Source organism: Triturus cristatus, chromosome 1_1 (genome assembly GCF_964204655.1).
Source record: "Triturus cristatus chromosome 1_1, aTriCri1.1, whole genome shotgun sequence".
Lineage (NCBI taxonomy): Eukaryota > Metazoa > Chordata > Amphibia > Caudata > Salamandridae > Triturus > Triturus cristatus.
Genome location: NC_140579.1, coordinates 407,952,420 through 407,971,229, shown reverse-complemented (window position 1 = coordinate 407,971,229; position 18,810 = coordinate 407,952,420). Strand labels below are relative to the sequence as shown.

At 45.5% G+C, this 18,810-nt stretch overlaps 1 protein-coding gene across 1 annotated transcript in view; it reads left to right on the top strand.

Annotated features, from left to right (window-relative positions):
• Window positions 1-18,810, top strand: part of LOC146870329 (collagen alpha-1(XV) chain-like) — a gene marked incomplete at its 5' end in the record, with an annotated part of 130,277 nt that overhangs the window by 101,148 nt on the left and 10,319 nt on the right. Inside the window, one exon of the mRNA XM_085642705.1 lies at window positions 18,688-18,761. Within this exon, the coding sequence (XP_085498831.1) occupies window positions 18,688-18,761 (74 nt within the window). The remainder of the gene's footprint in view (window positions 1-18,687; window positions 18,762-18,810) is intronic.

Genomic DNA, 18,810 nt, shown 5'->3' with positions numbered 1-18,810 from the left:
GAGAGGAAACGACTACACGTGGGACGCATATATGTTGCTTAATAATAATGTGCGGTTTAATTAAGTGAGTGTTGTAAAAGTGCTATTTGTTTCATGTTTATGCTTTTAAAATAACGTGTACTAATGCTTTATTGTGTTGCAGAAGGCTTGATAATTACATACACATATGGGTATTAGTGGGGATTAACACTGTCTAATCATTATGCTGTGGTAACGTTGTTTTGTGTTTCTTTTAATTAAGATGGTCCGTTTTGGCCTAAAACAAGATGGCTGCCTTTTACAGCCTGCACTCGAGTGATTGAATTTTGATGAGAGGCCTTGCTGAACATGGTCGAGAGTCACCTGACCGCAGCCTTTGCCTGGTTAGAAAGTTTTCCGTGAGGACAGTAGCTCTGGGAACGATTCCAGCTGCCCTTGGACAAGGATAAAGCCACAATGAACAATAACTAGTCTGCGGTGGCTCTGCTAAGATATCAAGGAAGAACATTTACGAAAGATACATTTGCAAACTGTAACTGAGTGACTTCCTTTCCTGCTCGCTCTGCTCAGCGGCTCAACGGATATCTAACATTTGTTTGTAACTTTTATTTGTAACTTTCCCTATAAATATGTTAGACTAGAGAGGGTCCGTGTTCATTGCGGTCTTCGTGTTCATTGGTCCCATTGCGTTCACTTACGTTTGGACTTTTTCCTGAACCTATGCTGAGGACGGCAGCTCGAGAGACTTTACCGAGAGACTTGTCCTGACCCTTTAGCTAGAATAGGTAACTATGAGAATAATGATTTTGCTAATGATTGACTTTCATCTTGAATTAATTTAGATAAATAAGCATTTGTTTGAATTACAGTGTTGGGTGTTCATTTCTTGTCATTTATTGAGTTTCAAATGTATTTCCTATGTTTAAAATCATGACTCAGGACAATATCATTAAGGTCGCATTGACCTCATTGTAGATGCAGATTGGTTTAGGTTTTCTCTCCTATATTCAGTGTGGATAGAGTAATAGTGTGATTTTAGTGTGATGGGCCCTAGCGTATGATGAGTGAATGTGCGTGTGACTGTAGGTTTACTCTGTCCGTGGAAGCAGGGAGAATTTATATGCGCCGATCTGCAGCACTACCATGTGCATAAGAGCTGCTACATGTTGCATTGCAATTGGTAGGCATCACGACAAAGGGAGGGAGGGCGGGCAGGGGGGAGAAGGCACAGACAACGGGAGGGCAGGTGGGGGAAGAAGGCACAGACAACGGGAGGTCAGGCAGGGGGAGAAGGCAGGGATAATGGGAGGGCGGGCAGGGGAAAAGGCACGGACAACGTTAGGGCGGGCAGGGGGTTAGGGGCAGAAGGCATGGACAACGGGGGCGGGTGGGGGAGGAGAAGGCATGGACAACGGGAGAGCAGGCGGGGGAGAAGGCAGGGACAACGGGCGGGCGGGGGGAGAAGGCACAGACAACGTGAGGGCAGGCAGGGGGTTAGGGGTAGAAGGCATGGACAACGGGGCGGGTGGGGGAGGAGAAGGCACGGACAATGGGAGGGAGGGTTGGGAGTAAAGAAGGGACCAAATCATGTCATGCCTGCAGTAGGAGAACCTCATGAAAGAAAATAGTGCTCACAGTCTAATTAACATGTACCGTGTAACAACCGTAGTAAAATGGCCACTCGCCATGGGAGGTGACAAATGAAGAGGAGGCAGTACTAAGGAGGGACTAAAAAGCCTATTGACGAATCAGAAGCCAGAATTTAGGACAGACAATGAAACAAGCCAATGGCAAATATGGGCGGAGAGTGGGCGGAGCTTCTAGTCAACTTCTCCTCTAAAATAAGTCTCGCAGCGCATGCATGCTGACTCTAGGCTTGACCTAAAAATGTAGGACAACTAAATATCCCTCTTGACCCCACAAATGGGGCGTACACTACTGCCAATATAGATTTTTCAGCAAGGACAAATTTGGACATCTGCTTTATATTCTGACAGACAGTTTATAAAACCTTTGCTCTGTAAGGATTTGTTTGTAGAGGAAAATTGTATGACCCAGAGCACCCCAAAGATTTTGGGTATCCACATGTATGACCCTGTCTATTCTCACACTCATCTACCCTGTGCATAAGAGCTGCTACATGTTCCCTGTGACAGAGTGTGAGCAGTCCCTGCCTTAATTGCACAACACAAAACAAGATCACTCCCACATAGGCCACACCACACTCACAGACATCTGATGCTCAAGCGTTCTAGCTCTCACTCCTTTTCACAGAAGTTCACGCCAAGACACAGCAACAAACATGGCAAGAGCACAACTCTGGTCCTCCTACATATTGGCACACCACCCATGTAGGCCACATGGGACATACCCTTTCATTCAGGCACTTCCAACAAATAGTGTTTTACAGATCAGCAGCTGCTCTATTGTGGTGTTTATAGAGCCTGCCTTGTAGCCACAGAGTAAACCCAGAACTCAAGACCAGCTCTAAAATATCACTGAGATATGCCGAATAAAAGAGGCACAACTTTTTAAAACTTGAAATCTGCAGATGCAGGCTTGTTTTCTGCTTAAAGCAACAGTGTATGTTCAATGTCAATTTCAATTGACACTGTTAAGGAAGTGGACTTTGTTTAGCTCCATAGAAGACAAACTCAATATTTATTGGTAATGAAAATATATTCAAATGGATCTGGCAAAGTGCAAACTTTTCTTTGTTAAGAAACCTTTGTATTTCAAAAAGCACCAAGATCCCATTTGTATTAAAGGGTATTCCAATGACAAACTAGAGAGAGAACCCTATAACTGAGGTGCTGCATAACCTTTTCTTGCTGTCTAATTCAGTCAACCCTAGTTCATAAGTAGGGCATAATTCCATCCTGCCAGCGGCCCTGCTTGCAACTTGGAGACGGAATTATTGAGAGGTTACTGTGTAAGCAGGATACAGGTGTTCGCTGTTATGCTACTCTTTGCTTTAGTGACATGTTTACCACATAAGTGTGTTCTTGATGCTGGGTTACAAAACGTGGCGCTATGCTTTACTGGGCTGTGACAATTAGAGGAGAATGGAAGCCAAGTCATGATTTTTCCTCTGAGGAGTAAGGGCATAATTTACAAGGAAATTTACTCATCCAAGGTTGCCCTACATGCACAAATAGTAATTTCTATGAGTAATTTCCAAAAGATTTTTACACACGAATATTTTTGTGTGAGAAAATCATCTTGCTGGGGCAGGAGCTGGCATCCTCGTGCTCGACTGCCCTGTGAGTTGGCACATGAACTTCAAACTTAAATATAGGTATTCACTCTCCTCTCCGACATCTTCCCACCATGAAAAGAACAGACAAAGGCAACAGCAAATCCCTTTACAGGGTGGGAAGGGAACAATCCCACAATTAGGGGGCTAGGTGAAGCGTTTATCAACTAGGAAAATATTTCCCCTATGAAAAAAATGAAAACAAAGTTAGTAAGTACATGTTTGCTCCTGTCAAAATGGAATTCTCTAAAGATGTCCAGTTGTCACTGAGTCGTAAACGTCCAGGTGAGATAAACTCCATTTTATTTTGCGACTCAGGCCCAATGTGATCTAAAACCGGTATTGGCAACGTTAGAATAGATCATTTATATCTTGGCCTAAACCCTTTTACTTATCTGTGCCAATAGCTAAAGGGCTTCTAAACTCCCAAAAATTTCTGAAAAGAAAATTCCATGCCTGGAGAACTTACGATGAGAAAAAAATGCAACCTTCGTTTTGAAAAAGGAGGAACATGTGTTGATGTGTTAAACTACATATGGCCAGGTACTCCCTACACCCCCTCCTCCCCACATAAGACCCGTGACCGGGGAGAAGTTTTTGGAGGCAGGGGGCGTGACACCCCCCGGCCGTATTTATTATATGAAATGAATAAACATTAAAATTTCACTTTTTACAAAACACAGCAGAAAATATACTTTACACAGATTACAATTGATAAGTACAGATATCAAATAGCTAACCTTAACATAACTCTAATACAAAGGTTTCCTGTCCATATCTAAACATATCTGTATCAATTTTTACAAACTTTATTTTCTGCGTACCTAAAGGGGCCTACGGCAAGGACACTAACTGGTGTCCGATTCTTATCAAATTCTAACCACACCCTCCAGCCGGAGTGCGCATGTGCAGAGGGCCCGTTCTGGGTGAGGGTACTTCTCCCCCCCCCCCGGTTACCCCCGTACGCTCTATACCTGATCTCCATAAAGGGGCCCTTGCAACCATTGTGCGGGATGGCCAATCAGCCTAGAGTAAGCGTGACTCCCTCCTCCCCCGCACCCAACTGCCCCTGGAGTTCTAGGAGAGACCACTTGTCCCTCCCACTCGGGCGACACCATTCGGGAATGGCGCCGCCCTCTAAGGACCTTAAATTTACTGCTCACCAATCATGACCTTACCGCCACAGGCTAGCATAGTTGACCGACTATCTAGCCCCCCCCCCCGTGCTCACTAGAAAGGTCATCCCCTGCGACTAAGGCCCCTCAACCATGCCAACATATTCTCTAGGAACACCTCGTTGCCTACCTGGGATAAGTGAACGCCATCTTTTAAGAAGCACGGCTCACCCCTAATGCATCCATGGGCGATGGTCTGTAAGTGGGGAGCCCTGAAAAGTCTCTCAAGCTTATTATTTATTCTCCTTGCAGAGTGATTCAAAGCCTTTACAGATTCCCCCCCTCTCCATTGGAACCGGGGTATCATCTGAGACCACCCAATAGTGCAGCCCTGACAGGTCTTGGCTAACCAGCTTATTTCAGTGACTATCGTTTCCACCAACCCTCTTCTTCCCAGTCTTGCTAAATCATTCCCCCCCAAGTGCAGAATTATTATATTAGGGGGCGGACCCCTTTTCCTTAACAGGTCCAGTATGATACCCCTGAACCGATCAAAACATAGCCCCCCTTTTCCATGGCATGTTATTTCAAAACCTGCCTGCCGCGTCTTTCCCTGTAATCACCTGTAGAAAAAAGGTTAGACAGACGCCTTACATATGAATGGCCTATGATCCACACAGTCTGACACGTTTTCCTTCATGGTGATGATATCCGCGCTGCCGATTGTTGCTGTTGCAGTGTCTTGAGTTTCTCCCCTGCGTGACAGGCTTGAGAAACTGTAATGGAAGCGGAAAAACCATGCACCAGCGTTGTGTGCCTCTCTCACTCACAGCATGTGTAGGCGCACATAACGTTTGTAACAATTGGACACCCATCGCCCTATCCTCTGTACGTCGCCGTTTGATAGACCCCTGGCTGTTGCTTCAGTGGCAGCCCCTATCCTAAAGGAGTGGGTACCAAAACTCTATGGATTCTGACCTGCCTTCAGAATTGCCATGTCCAACACCCTTTTAAATTGAAAGTGTGTCAGTGGGACCCCATCCTCCTGGATCAAGAAAGGCCCCCCTACGTTAAGTGGTCTAACCTGTAAGTAGCTCTCAACGTGTGATACAGGACAGCATGGGTTACCCTGTGCCCGGTGGAGAACCACCCCGTCACCCCGGGCCTCCTGATCGGTCTTGGACTTCCTGACCGATATTAATAGGGTATCGGCCCTGACTTTAAGGCATTCAAACGGCAGGCCGCCGTGTATGTCTAGTTTGTTTTGGGCCACCAACTCCCCAATACGAAAAGCGCCGTAAAAGGCTAATGAAAAGGCCACAGTGAATAACAGGACTTCCCCTGATGTGTTGCACATTGCGGGGAGGGCTGCTAGTATTGACGTCAGAAGCTCCACCCCAATTGGCTGCCTTGTGTCTGGGGCCGACCCCTGGAGGCGTTGCCACCCTTTCAGAGCCTTCCTTTCTGTGAAACTGTTAGTGGGGTCCCCCTGTCGCTGATCTGAGCGAAGAAGGAAATCGCCGCCACCTGTCTCCTAGCTGCGGCCGCCGAACGCCCGTTGGCCCTTGACCTACCTAAGTATGAAATGAGTGCCCCCGTGTCGTGCCACCGCTCAGCCCACCCCTCACCCAAGAAAGAACAATATTGTCAGAACGCCCCTTCGTATGCTTTCCTGGTCCTGGGTGCTAGACTCGTTGCCACGAGGTCTGGTAAGCGGGGGCACCAATCTGCCAAATTCGTTCTGGGAAGGGGGTGGCACACTCTGCCGCTGCTTCGAGGTGAGCCTTGAACACCTGCATCTTAAAGCGAGAAAGTGCGTCAGCCGCATGATTAAGTACACCAGGCACGTGTTTCGCTCTAAATTGTACATTCAATTTCATACATGTGAGAACAATCTCTTTCAAGAGGCGGAGAATCATCTTACACCGGGCTGCCTGCTGGTTGATGCATTCAACAACGGTCATGTTATCTGACCAGAAAATCACTGACTGATTACACAATTGTTCCGGACATACAATCAATGCCACCCAGATGGGGAATAGCTCCAGGAAGCCAATGTTCCCTCTTAGGCCGCTCTCCACCCACCACGCTGGCCAATGTTAAGCCACCCACTCGGTACCGAGTATGGCGCCAAATCCCTCACTGCCCGCGGCGTCAGTCATTAAACCCAACTCCGCGGACACAATGGGCGGACCTGGCCACACTACCCTGCCATTGAAATCCTGCAGGAATGCCATCCAAATCCGCATGTCCTGCAGAACCTCCGCTGACAGCCTTGTGTGGTGATGTTTTTCCTTGAGGCCAGTCATGGCTTGGGAGATGGATCTGGAGAAGGGTCTAGCCATTGGAATGACCCGTAAGGCAAAATTGAGCTGCCCTACGGTCTGCTGCAACTGATGTAGTGTGACCTTCTGCTTGACGAAGCATAGTTGTAAACATGCCCTGAATTTGTTGACCTTGTCCATGGGTAACCTAAAACACTTCTGAATAGAATCCAGCTCAATGCTCAGGAACTCTATTGTAGATGCAGGGCCAACTGTCTTCCCCGGGGCCAAAGGAACCCCCAGAGCCTGCATGAGCGTGCAAAATTCTTGCAGCACCCACCCACATTCCGGGGAGCCCCGTGACCCCAGGATAAGAAAGTCATCCAGGTAATGCATGACCCACTGGTGCCATGTCTTCTGTCTGAAAACCCATTCCAAGAATGAACTGAATTTTTCAAAATATGCGCATGAAACAGAGCAGCCCATAGGCATACACATATCCATATAAAAATTACCTTGAAATTTAAAACCAAGCAGATGATAATCATCCGGATGTACAGGGAGTAACCGAAAGGCTGATTCTATGTCGGATTTTGCCATCAGTGCTCCCGGGCCCAAACCCCTGAGGATCTCCACTGCTTGGTCAAATTATGCGTATTTAACACTGCAGAACTCATCGTTAATAGCATCATTCAGAGAGTTACCCTTGGGAGCGGACAAGTTGTGTATGAGTCTGAATTCCCCTTCTACCTTCTTGGGGACTACGCCCAAAGGGGAGCACACAAAGTTCTCAACTGGCACAGACTTGAAAGGGCCGGCCACCCTACCCAGGCGCAACTCCTTGGCAATCGTTGTGGAGACTATGCCCGGATTGGTCCGGGCAGAGAGTTGGTTCTGGCACTCAGATGCGGCCACATAATTTGGAGCTGGTATCATAAAACCATCCCTGAAACCCTCCAACAGAATTCTTGCTGTCAAGTGACATAGGTATTTGTTGAGCCATGGAGTCAGTGCCAATACATCGATGGGGGATCATGCTTTGAGCAGGAACCCCACCTCACTCCTGTTTCTTCCTGCCCTTATCTTTTGATCTTTTAAGACATTTGGATTCAGGGTGGGATGGATTGGCGCAAATGGAACACGCGTGTTTGAACCTGCACTGACCCTGTGGTCTGGTGCAAGTCCGCCTGTTGAAGTCCCAGCACGTCCCTTTCCTTCCACTATTATGCTTGAACTCGTGGTGTAGCTTGTGTTACCCTGTGACCGAAATGGCTGAAAAGGCTGAGCTGGCTGAAGGGACTGACTCTTTGTGTTACCGTGCCCCTCGCCACCGAATAGATCTAACCAAGATACTGTGTAAATTCGGTCCCATGACAGGGTTGGGTCAGATGCCTTAGCCACCCTGAAATTTTTGTCATACACTAACCACCCCCCGCCTGCGAATTTATCATGGGCCAACACTATCCTGTTCTAGTAACACGCCATCTGCGCCTGCAAGTTTGGGAAACGCTCAGCTGTGACTGCCATAAATATGGAAATACGGAAATATGGAAAAGGCCTAAATTTCTGCATTTCACTAGCCCATTCCCTTGGGAGCATGTAATCTTTGTTCTTAATTGACTCCTCCCTTTCCCTCTCGCAGATCAGTAGCGAAAACATGTTAATATATTCACCAGCCCAAATTATGTTTTTCAACTCCTGCGACACATGCCTGCCCAAGAACTCGCGCTCGGAGCTCATCTCGCCCACACCCAACATTGGCGATGTAGGCAGTTTACCTGTTACCGTTGTCCCTGGTGCCTCCGGTGGAATCCCAGTTGTCGCACTGGGGACTCACACCCCTTTGTTCTCCAGAGTGGCGGTACCCCCCCCTGAAATGATAGGTAAGGAAGCGACAGGCCCAGCAATGATCTGCTCCTTGCGCCCTGCATTGAACTCACACACAATTCGCGTTGCTTCTGCTAACGCATCGGTACCGAACTCTTTTACTCCCACCGCAGGGGCTAAAATGCCTGCCTTCCCCAACCAAGGCACAATTGCCGCCAGATGTGACACTACATCTTGAGGGACCTCCCCCCCCACCGGTGGTGCCCCCCCCCAAAGGTACTGATAATGGGACAGGGCCCAGGGTCGCTGGGACTGGCACCCCTAGGGGGGCCGGTTGGGGCTCTGGGACGACAGGAATCGCCGGCGGCCCTGGATGCAGAGGTGGGGCCAGCGGCGCCACTGGTGGTGCGGGTACCGGTGGTGCTGTCGCCGGTACTGGCACCAACGGGCTCCCTGGGCCTGGTACTGGGACAGGGGTAGGTGGCACCTGATCGTTGCCCCCTGGTGTCTGGGGAGTGGGTGAAGGTATTCCCTTGGTCGTGCGCTTCTTGGTTCTCACCCTTTTGGGGATTGCTGGAAAAGCAGCCTTGGGGGGCACATGCGGGCGCCTAGGCCTCTCACCCTCCTGTCCTTCCACCTTCTCCCTGAGGTTAGCAAGATCCTGCCCCATCTCTGTCACCTTCCGCATCATCTCTTCCATCAGCCTCTCCATACGAGAGCCCTGCTCCCCCCTCTTAGCCTTCCCTGCCATAAGGCAAATATATCACAATAAACCTCCAACCACCCAAAACTTAACTTAAATTGAGCTTACTGTAGTCGCTCAAATGCGTACGGAGGGTAGCCCTCGCAGATTGCTTAAGATCAAATGGTCAATTTGTACCACAACCACACTCCCCAAACTACTTATGCCCCGCACCAATGTGCTAGAAATTTCACATACCCTCAAACACAGCCAACAGTTATAAAACCAAACGTCTGCATTGAGCAATATCTGTTCACAAAACAATTGTTATAGTTTTTTGGCCCACAAAGAAAGTCTGACAAAATTGGCATACAAAAAGAATGATATGTCATTGAACGTGTACACTGTACATTAGGGAGTAATTGGCAACAATCCCAGCATCCAGCTCTCTACTATGATGCACCGCTTTGGCGCTACCTCGATGAGGGCGCGAGGAAGAAAAAGGGGATCTTAAAAAAAACCCGGGCCGCTGACCCAGCAATTGCACGTTTATCAAACAAATGAATGCAGTATTTCTCAACCTTGGTGAAGGAAAACCCACACCTACACTTTAGACTGAGGAGATAGTGACATTGAAAGACCAGGGATTGAACACCTAATCTTCCGAGTAAGAGTCTGAGGCCTTAACCATTAGGCCAGAGCGACTCTTTCCGTGCACATGTATACTGAGCGCGCGATGCGGAACGCTTAATCAAAAACCACGGTGCAATTCACTGTTCTGCAACCGGAGGGGTGAGCGCCGTTACCGGCCTTACACAACCTCAACCGGGTACCTGAATCGGGATGCTCCTGCCCTCGACCTCCGTGCGAAAAGACGCTTCCCTGATTCGGCCGATCTCCTGGCAGCAAGCGACGGCTCCTTCTCCCGGCCTCTGACGCCGCCCGGAGTCACACCGCAATCGACAGCTTCCCCCTCTTCCGGCTTTCAACGATCCGAGGCTCCGCTTGTGAATTACGTTAGAAAGAGCATACTTCCTGTGACACATTTGCTATTCAGATCACTGACATATATTTTAGAGATATATATATATATATACATATATGTGATCAAGGGCTGTTGAAGCCCGAAACGCGTCATGGCGGCATAGCACACGAATAAAATAAAACGAATTGGGAACAATTAAGTGGAGTCCGTCCCCTTCTTGATCGACGGAAAAGACGATCGCGTGTAAGAATGGTTTGCTGCGATACATATATATATATATATAAATATATATATATATTTTAGTAATGGTGAAGATTTTTTGGACCATACTTATAAATAAAGAAATGAATGCTTCATAACACCGATATCTAACGCTGATATAATTAAATTATCCTAAACCACAGAATGCAAGACAAACACAGTAGTTTAACGATTCACACAAACATAATACTAACCAGAGCAATCGCAATTACTGATGAATTTGCCAGAAGACAAGATAGCCACCACGCTCCAAAGTAATGCTGATATCAGAATCTCAGTTCATGAACATCGGCATTGCTTAGAGGTTTGATTCAGAAAGACAAGGAGTGACTCGCCTCATAAATATATAATGCTCACATCTTGTGTGACGTAGAAGCGTCCAGCTTGGTAATGCGGCTCAACTGGCAGGTAAGACTAGCAGGAACTTGAAAAATATGCTATGAACTAATATTGGGAATCGTGCATACATTAGGGTGGAGGTCAGATTTACTATTCTGAAATTTCTATATGATACACTTGAAGTGGGCAGCATTCAATGCACAATGGAGTTCGGTCAGGAGCACCACCCAATCGTCTGTCTGCACTATGTGCTCCCTGTCACCAAATGAAACCATACACCATGTGCTGTTCTTCTGTCAAGCATTCTTAAAGCATTTAGACGGAAATGCATACGACCATTGTGCAAGTAATCATGGTATTCAGAGATACCTGGGGGTACTTAGAATCCTGTCAGGAGACACAGCCACTTACACTGTCTTCGCAGTTAGCAAGTTTCTATTTACGGTTGGGCTTATAAGGAAAATTAATGGACTTCAGTTTTAGATCAGGAAATAGTGGTCTCATGTCAATAGTTGCTATTTTGTATATGATCGAACTTTCTTATCCTTGCGGTAGCATGAAAATTGTTTTATACTTTTTAAACAGTTCTTACGACGTATGGAAAAGGATGATAAGATTTTTACTCGGTAATAGCAATTTTAACTTTTTTTTAAAAACTGTATATCAATGTTGTTTTGCTATTTGTAAGTTTTATGGAATCAATTTTCCGAACTAAACTTTTACTACTACTATTCTAATTACATTCTAGCAAACATTTGGGTACATCTATGTTTGAGGAAGGCAAATTTAATATCCTACCCCTATTCCAACAAGATTTTGCTGTCTGTCCAACGCTGCCGACGCTAGGAGGAGGAAGAGCCGCAAGAGCTGCGGGAGCCGCGCGAGCCACGATCCGCGAACTACAGGAGCTGCAGAAACTTTGTATATCGGCTGGAAACGAGCCGAAAACCGAGCTGTGGCAGTCCAGAAAGTCCCAGGATTTGCCGCTGGTTCAACCGCGACTGCAGCCGTGGCGCTGACTGGTGTCTCCTCCAGGCGAGCTGTGCGGCAGGAGTGAGTGCCCCCGGGGAGCTGGGACAGCGGAGAAACGTTGAGAAGTAAAGAAACGCTGTGCAGCAGTGGATAAAGGCGGTACAGTGAACCCAGGCAGTGAAGCCAAGCAGTGGCAAATACAGCACGTCCACCTGAACCAGCATTGAGAGGTGAGGCCGGGGGCTTGGAGCAGTGGCAGTCTGATTAGACTGTTTAGAGGTCCAGCCAGATCATCCGGGGATTCACGGACTACAGTGGCCCGGACCCGAACCCAGCTCTGCTTTGACCTGACCCGAGAGAAAATCACTGGGGGGGTCACACCTTCTTCAGCCTTATCAGCTGGAAGCATCAACTGCAGGGGTCTTGCTTGTGAGCCTGAGAGTCCAGGAGAGTGGTGCGGCAGAACGCTAGAGACAGGACTCGGCAGGCAAGTGTGAAGCCTCCAAGTGAGAGCGCGGCCTCACCTAGCGGCGGTCGCAGAGTGAAGTGCCCGGTAGTGTCGCAAAGGTGGCCCAACGAGGTTGCCTGCTTCATTGCCCCTCTGCCTTACCATCACCCCCTTTCAGGAGGGCAGTAGCCACTGCTGTGGTTATGTCCACCAACAAGGGCACTAAGAGGGGGGGCCTGATTGGCGGAAGGTCCAGCTAAAGGGCCACACCAAGAGTGGGAACACATACAACTTGTGCAGCTGGGCAAGGACCAAGGACCCCGTCCCTGTAGCGGGCAGCCTAGAGCGGACAAACTTGGACACTGGACAGCTCGCCTATTCATTCGCTACAGTTGGCAGAGTGTTCCTTACCTGCAGCGCTTTCAGGGGGCTGGTCTGTCCTGACTGCTGTGCGCAGAGACGCACCTGAACTACACTTCCCAGGCTCCTTTGCAGTGCCTTCCGGAGGCGGAGGCGGACACCCAGCGTTTCGCGCCAGAAGGCGCTTCAAAAACACCAGCGCCCCCCGCATCGCGGGACCGCGTGCGGGCGGCGCCAGGCTAAGCCCGGGCAAAGGGCGGGCCCTCTGAGGCTCGAGGAGACTGGACTGGGCCTATTTATTTATTGTTTGTGTTTTAAATATTATTCATTACTTGCATTACATATTTATGGTGTGCACCTTCTCCTTTTGATCAGGAACTCTTCGTTACTCTCCTTCAAATATTTCATCTTTTTTTAATTTAATATATATTTATTGCATTCATTTGGGGCTATAGTACTTTGTTGTATAAAGATGTCGGCCAAAAAACTACGTTCGGGGAGAGTATTAGGGGATAGGGCCTGTATGTTGTCAAAACCCACTTCCCCTAGTAACAGATCTTCCAGTAACTCGTTACTAAAGGGTCAATCCCTGCTGCCTCAATTTTGGGAGAAGACGGTTCCTAGTAGGGGGAAAAAAGTTCAATCAGATATCCCGCCTTCCGAAGATCCCTTCCCATTGCCACCTGATAGGTCGGGTACAATGGGGATGTTTCTTTTCATCCCAAAATTGGGCAGCAAATCAATGTGTCCGTCATCTCTACAGAGCTACCACTTACTGATCCCATTAGAGGTCCACAATTAATGACGGACAGTAAGGGAGATTCTCATTTGTGAAGTATAGACCTGGAGCTTTGTGGTCGATACTTAGCTGACGGTCCTTTGAAATTACCTGAAGTGATTAAACCCCCGATTGGTGTTTCTTCCTCTGGTCTCTTTCTTTTTAGTAGTACCCCTTCCTTAAAATCGCCAGATATCTTTTCTCAATCTAATTTTTCCATGAGTCCACTGCTTAATTTATCTGACACTGGTCATAAGGGTTTGCTCGGTTATGATAAAGTGGAAAAAACGATTTCTGAATCCTTGATTGCATTGGAACATTTGCTGGCATCCATCCTACAGCTACTGAGTAAATTTGTGGGAAGTTCCGACTGCATTCTGGAATCAGTTACCCAGATACTAAATGCTTTATTGTTAAAAGCACCGGAAAAGGTTCATGATGCAGTTCCCAAAGTAAGTCTTCAGGGGTATGAGTTGGGTAGTGTGCTCTTAAATGAAAATGAAAACTCAGTTCAAAATAAACTCGTGGATACCCCTAAAAATAAGCCCCTTGTAGCTCCCATTTTACCCGTATCTAATTGCGTAAAGCTTGGCGACCTTGAAATTGAAGAAGAAAGTGTTGAGGTTGCTGCTCCAAAAGCAGAAAAAGAACTATTTCCAATTTTTATCCCTGAATCAAAGGGAGTAGGGGGGGTTGAAAAGGGAAAAATTAGAAAACAAAGAAAGAATTTAGGAAAAAAGAGGAAACCAATCCGTAGATTCAGAAAGAAAAAGCAGAAACAAATCATTTTTGAGGATTCTCAGGTTGTAGACTTTAAGGTCCAAATGACCGGAGAATCGGTGGGCAGGGAGGTGGTTTCCCATTCTTTTGATATCTTAAAGTCCTCAGTCCCGGGCACAGAAACCATTTCTGATTGCCCTGGGAATGGTCCCCCACCGGAGGTAGGGAGATGGGCAACTCCTCTGCCCGAGGTAGAAATGCCTGGGCTGGTCCCCTCGCGGTCTGTAGCCCTTGATCCTTTTGCCCCCGCTTTTCCAGCGCCGGATGTTGGAGAGGTACGGCATCAGCATTCGCCCTAAAAAATTCCTGAAGTCTTTGTAGATACATTTACAGTAGATTTTCTACCCTTATTTGATTCGGACTTACACCTAAATAGAGCTTGGCTACTCAAATATTTTAAGGATATTGAGAGCCTAAAATTAATTCAATCTAATGATATTGATTTAGTTTCTATATTAGGAACAGCTTCCGCTCCTTTTGTTAGGGTAAAGTTATATTCTAAACTTATATTAAATCTTATTTTGCAACAGGCAGAGAGTTTTCCGTGTAGGGGAATTGATGTTTTACCTGTTCTCTCCTTTGGGAGAAATTGTTTCCCTCCTAATAGACTCTCTCAGCAGGGCAATGGTCAAGATAGTCTTTCTACCTTTTATGATGAATTAAAGATTTCTGTCTCGAAAAATACACGCCGGGTGACTCAGGTAAAGCCAGTTTCGCTTACCCAGAATATTCCCCCAAACAAAGATAATCTTCAGTGGAATTGGTTGCCTGGAGTTTTGTCTACTAAAACTTTAGACAATCCTAAGCTTTTTCAACATCTTTAGCAACAATTTAAAAGTTATCTCTTGGAATGCTGCCGGGATACATAACAGTCCCGAGAAACTACAATATTTATTCTCCATGAAAGCTAGCATTATTTGCCTCCAAGAGACCTGGTGTCCTAGTAGATTATGTGCTGGGAAAGATTATTTTGTCCTCGAGGCAAGGGCATTACCATCAAAGAAAGGGCATGCAAAAGGTGGTCTTGCGTGCCTCTTGTCAAATAAATTGAAATGGAATTTTACCCATTATGTTGACCCAAAGAACCTCTTTCAGGCAGTGACCCTCTGCTCGTTAACAAGTAGGGGTACCAATACTTCATTAGTAATAATAAATGTATATATTCCCCCAGATGAATGTTTTAATATTTTATTGAAGCAAGTCTTTTCATACATTAAACAGCTTAAAGAGCTAGATACACCCCCCCATGTGCTGTTAGTTGGTGATTTTAATTGTAAGGTTTCCAACACTAATTTAGAGTTATTTAGAAATAAATGTAAAGAAGAAGCCTTCCTTATTCCTCAGATTCTCTTCCCTAATAAAATTAAAACTAATAAAAGAGGGAAGATGTTATTGGAAGAACTTTCTGCAACTGAAGGGTTAATAGTGAATGGTAGGCTCCCTTCTGATTTTCCTGCTAATTATACTCATAGATCCCCCTTCAGCCAGTCAATCTTGGATTATGTAATTATTGACTATGATATCTTTTATTCAGTAAAAGACTTGGTAGTCTTACCGACACTATTTAGTGATCACAATGTGATTACTATAAATTTGTCTTTATTTTTTCCAAATTCTGACTCATGGTATCTTAATAGTGATATAGTTAATTTTCATAAGAATACTGGAAGATGTTTTTGGAATTTTAAAGCCAGGAAGGGCCTGAAGTGTATTCTAGGAAAAAACATTTTAGAATTGAATGATTGGCAGGGTTCTGAACTGACTCATTTTGAGAATCTCATGAAGGAGGTTATTCGTGTTGCAAATAGATCCACTTTCTCCGAAAAAAGGAGTTTCGTCCCCAGTTCTTTGATCCCTTTAAATAAGGCAATAAACAGGTTAGTGCGGGAACAATTTCTGTGCAGATCTGCTGAATTAAAAAACAAAATATATTTGTTAAAAAGAAGGAGAAGTCGCATCAAGAAGAAACTTAAAAAGGAAAAAGAGGATTCTCTTTGGATAAGTTTACGGGAGGCGGTTGTTCATGGCAATGTTAGAAAATTTTGGTCTCTCATTGGAGAGGGTTGTGGAGTTAGAGTTAGCCCTCATCCTATTCCTATTGCTGAATCGTTATGGGTGTCATTTATCTCCGCCCTTTATGCTGGGAATGGTGTAGCATTTGAATGTGAGTGCTCCTTAGGAGCTCCTAGAGATGCTGAGCTTCCTATTGAAGCTCCTTCAGAGAAAACCATTGAAATGGCCATTAAGGATATGCGTTCCTCTGGAGCTATGGGGCCCGATGAACTTCCCATATCGATACTAAAGCTAGACCCTGTTTTATGGAGTAAGATTCTTTTTTCTTTATTTAAAGCTTACTTTTCCAGTAAGATTGTGCCATCCTCTTGGAAGGGGAGCATTTTGGTTCCCCTGTTCAAGAAGGGCGATAGGAATAACCCAATGAACTATCGTCAGATAGCCCTTCTTGATGCTATTGGAAAAGTTTTTTCCAAATGCCTTCTAGCACTAATTACTGACTGGGTCGAGGCGAACCAGATTTTACCCCTTGAACAAACGGGTTTCCGCAAAGGGCATAGTACTTTGGATAACCTTACAGCCCTGCAGGTTATTCTGGATAAATATGTAAGAGTTCGGGGCGGAGGAGTCTATACGGCTTTTATTGATTTCTCCACAGCATTTGACAAAGTGGATCGTCCTCTGCTGTGGAGAAAGCTAGCTATATTAAGTATGCCCTCTCTTCTACTAGACCTAGTACGATCTCTACATTCGGACACTTGGTGTCGAGTGTTACAGGGTGGAGAAAGGGGCCTCTCGCGGGCTATTCCCTCCACTAATGGTTTAAAACAAGGTTGTCTTCTGGCTCCCCTGTTGTTCTCCTTGTAAATTGCTGATCTTCCAACTTCGCTTGCATCTTGTGTTGGCATAGCCCCGATAGTGGGGGGTTATCCTATAGCCTGCCTTCTATATGCTGACGATATTTTAATCCTAGATCTAACTCTTAAAGGTTTAGCTAATCGTCTGCAGGCTTTACATGATTTTGCTGAGTCCCACTTCTTGAGGATAAATGCCACAAAAAGTAAAATTATGTGCATTACAGGGAGGAAAAAATCTAAATCTGAGAATTATGGCTGGTCAGTAGGTGGTCAGAAATTGGAAGTGGTTAAATCATATACCTTTTTAGGAAGAATAATTTCTGCAAACCTGAGCGAGAGGCAGCACATTGATAACAACTCTCGTAAAGCCCTGTCTCAAGGCAAAAGCTTGAGTGCTCTTTATTCCGCCACAGGGAGAAGACACTTTGCTTTTTTACTCGAGGTTTATAAGGCAAAAATTCCTTCAACCCTCCTGTATGGAATAGAATTGGTTGACTTAAAACACTGGGGCTTTCTACATATGATTGAAGGAAAATTATTAAGGTCCTTAACCACTCTGAATTCTGCTTGCTCTACAGCTGCTCTTAGACTTGAATTTGGTCTACGTAGCAGTTGGGTACAGGGCCTGTCTGCTTTAGTACGTTGGGTTGCCAGCCTGGCTAGAGGAGAAATGGGGACGCTGAGATCCCTTCTCAAGAGAGAACTATTGGGAAGTTTTAAAGAACACTCTCAAATCGTTAGGAATTTCAGAAAGGCTGTGGCACTACTTGAATTAGATGAGAGTTCTATCTTTACTATTTCTTCTTCCCAACTAAAATCTCTTTTGAAACAGGCTTCCTGGACTCTTTGCTTCATGCTGGACAAAGAATCCATGACAGCTAAGAAGCGAAGCGTCCTTCTGTTGAATACATATTCAAGGAAGCTTGTTCAACCTTACGTATTTTGGAATTTACCACACGGCATTCGGAGATTTTGGTTTCTCTTGAGGCAAGATCTATTGCCGCTTAATTCTCTCTTGGCTAAATGGTATGGGTCTTCCCCCTTATGTAATTTTTGTAATATGTCTGCACAGGATTGTACTCACGTATTGTTTATTTGTCCTGCATTGCGTTCATTGCGTTTAAAGTGGCTACGATCAATTTGTTTACAATTGGGAATTCTTGATGCGAATTCTTTTTTAAAGGCTTTATATACTCCTCCCAATGAAATGTTTTGCTTCAATATTTTTAACTTTTTTAAAGGTTTTTTAGATATTTATTGATGAAATAAGGAGGACTGTGTCGTAGTATGTCCTTTTTAATGGAGAGTGTTGTAATTGTTTTCTTTTCTTTTTTATGATGGAATATGTAAATGTATTTTGTGCATTTTGTTTATGTGGCCCTCTTCGGAGTGCCAAAACATAATAAATAATTGAAATTGAAATTGAACAAGCATACTTAGGGGCTGGGAGAAACCATTGTAACTCAAATATAAAAGACATAGGGCAAAGTGTGCAGAATAGAGGTAGATACACCATTCTAACTTCAGTCTCACCCTGATCTACAAGGTAGATCAAGCACTATGCATTTCACCCTTCGTATATTAATGCACATCATCCTCCTGCACCATTCACCGAAATGTCATAAGTTCAAATGTGAGAGAGTGAATAGTTTTCCAACCAAATGAGGCCATGTTAGAAAATACTGTTGGGGACTATGAGTGAGAATTTATAAACCAGAAATATCTATTGCATTGTGCTTTCCTGACAGTGTTACTAAATATATGCATTTCTACCAACAGAAGGAAGAAGAAGTTGCCATGAACGATAAACCTGTGCCTTTCAGCATCACTCAGAGGATGCCTTCAGTAAGATACCAATATCTTTATCCTATGGGGCGAGGATGCTGTGCGAAGG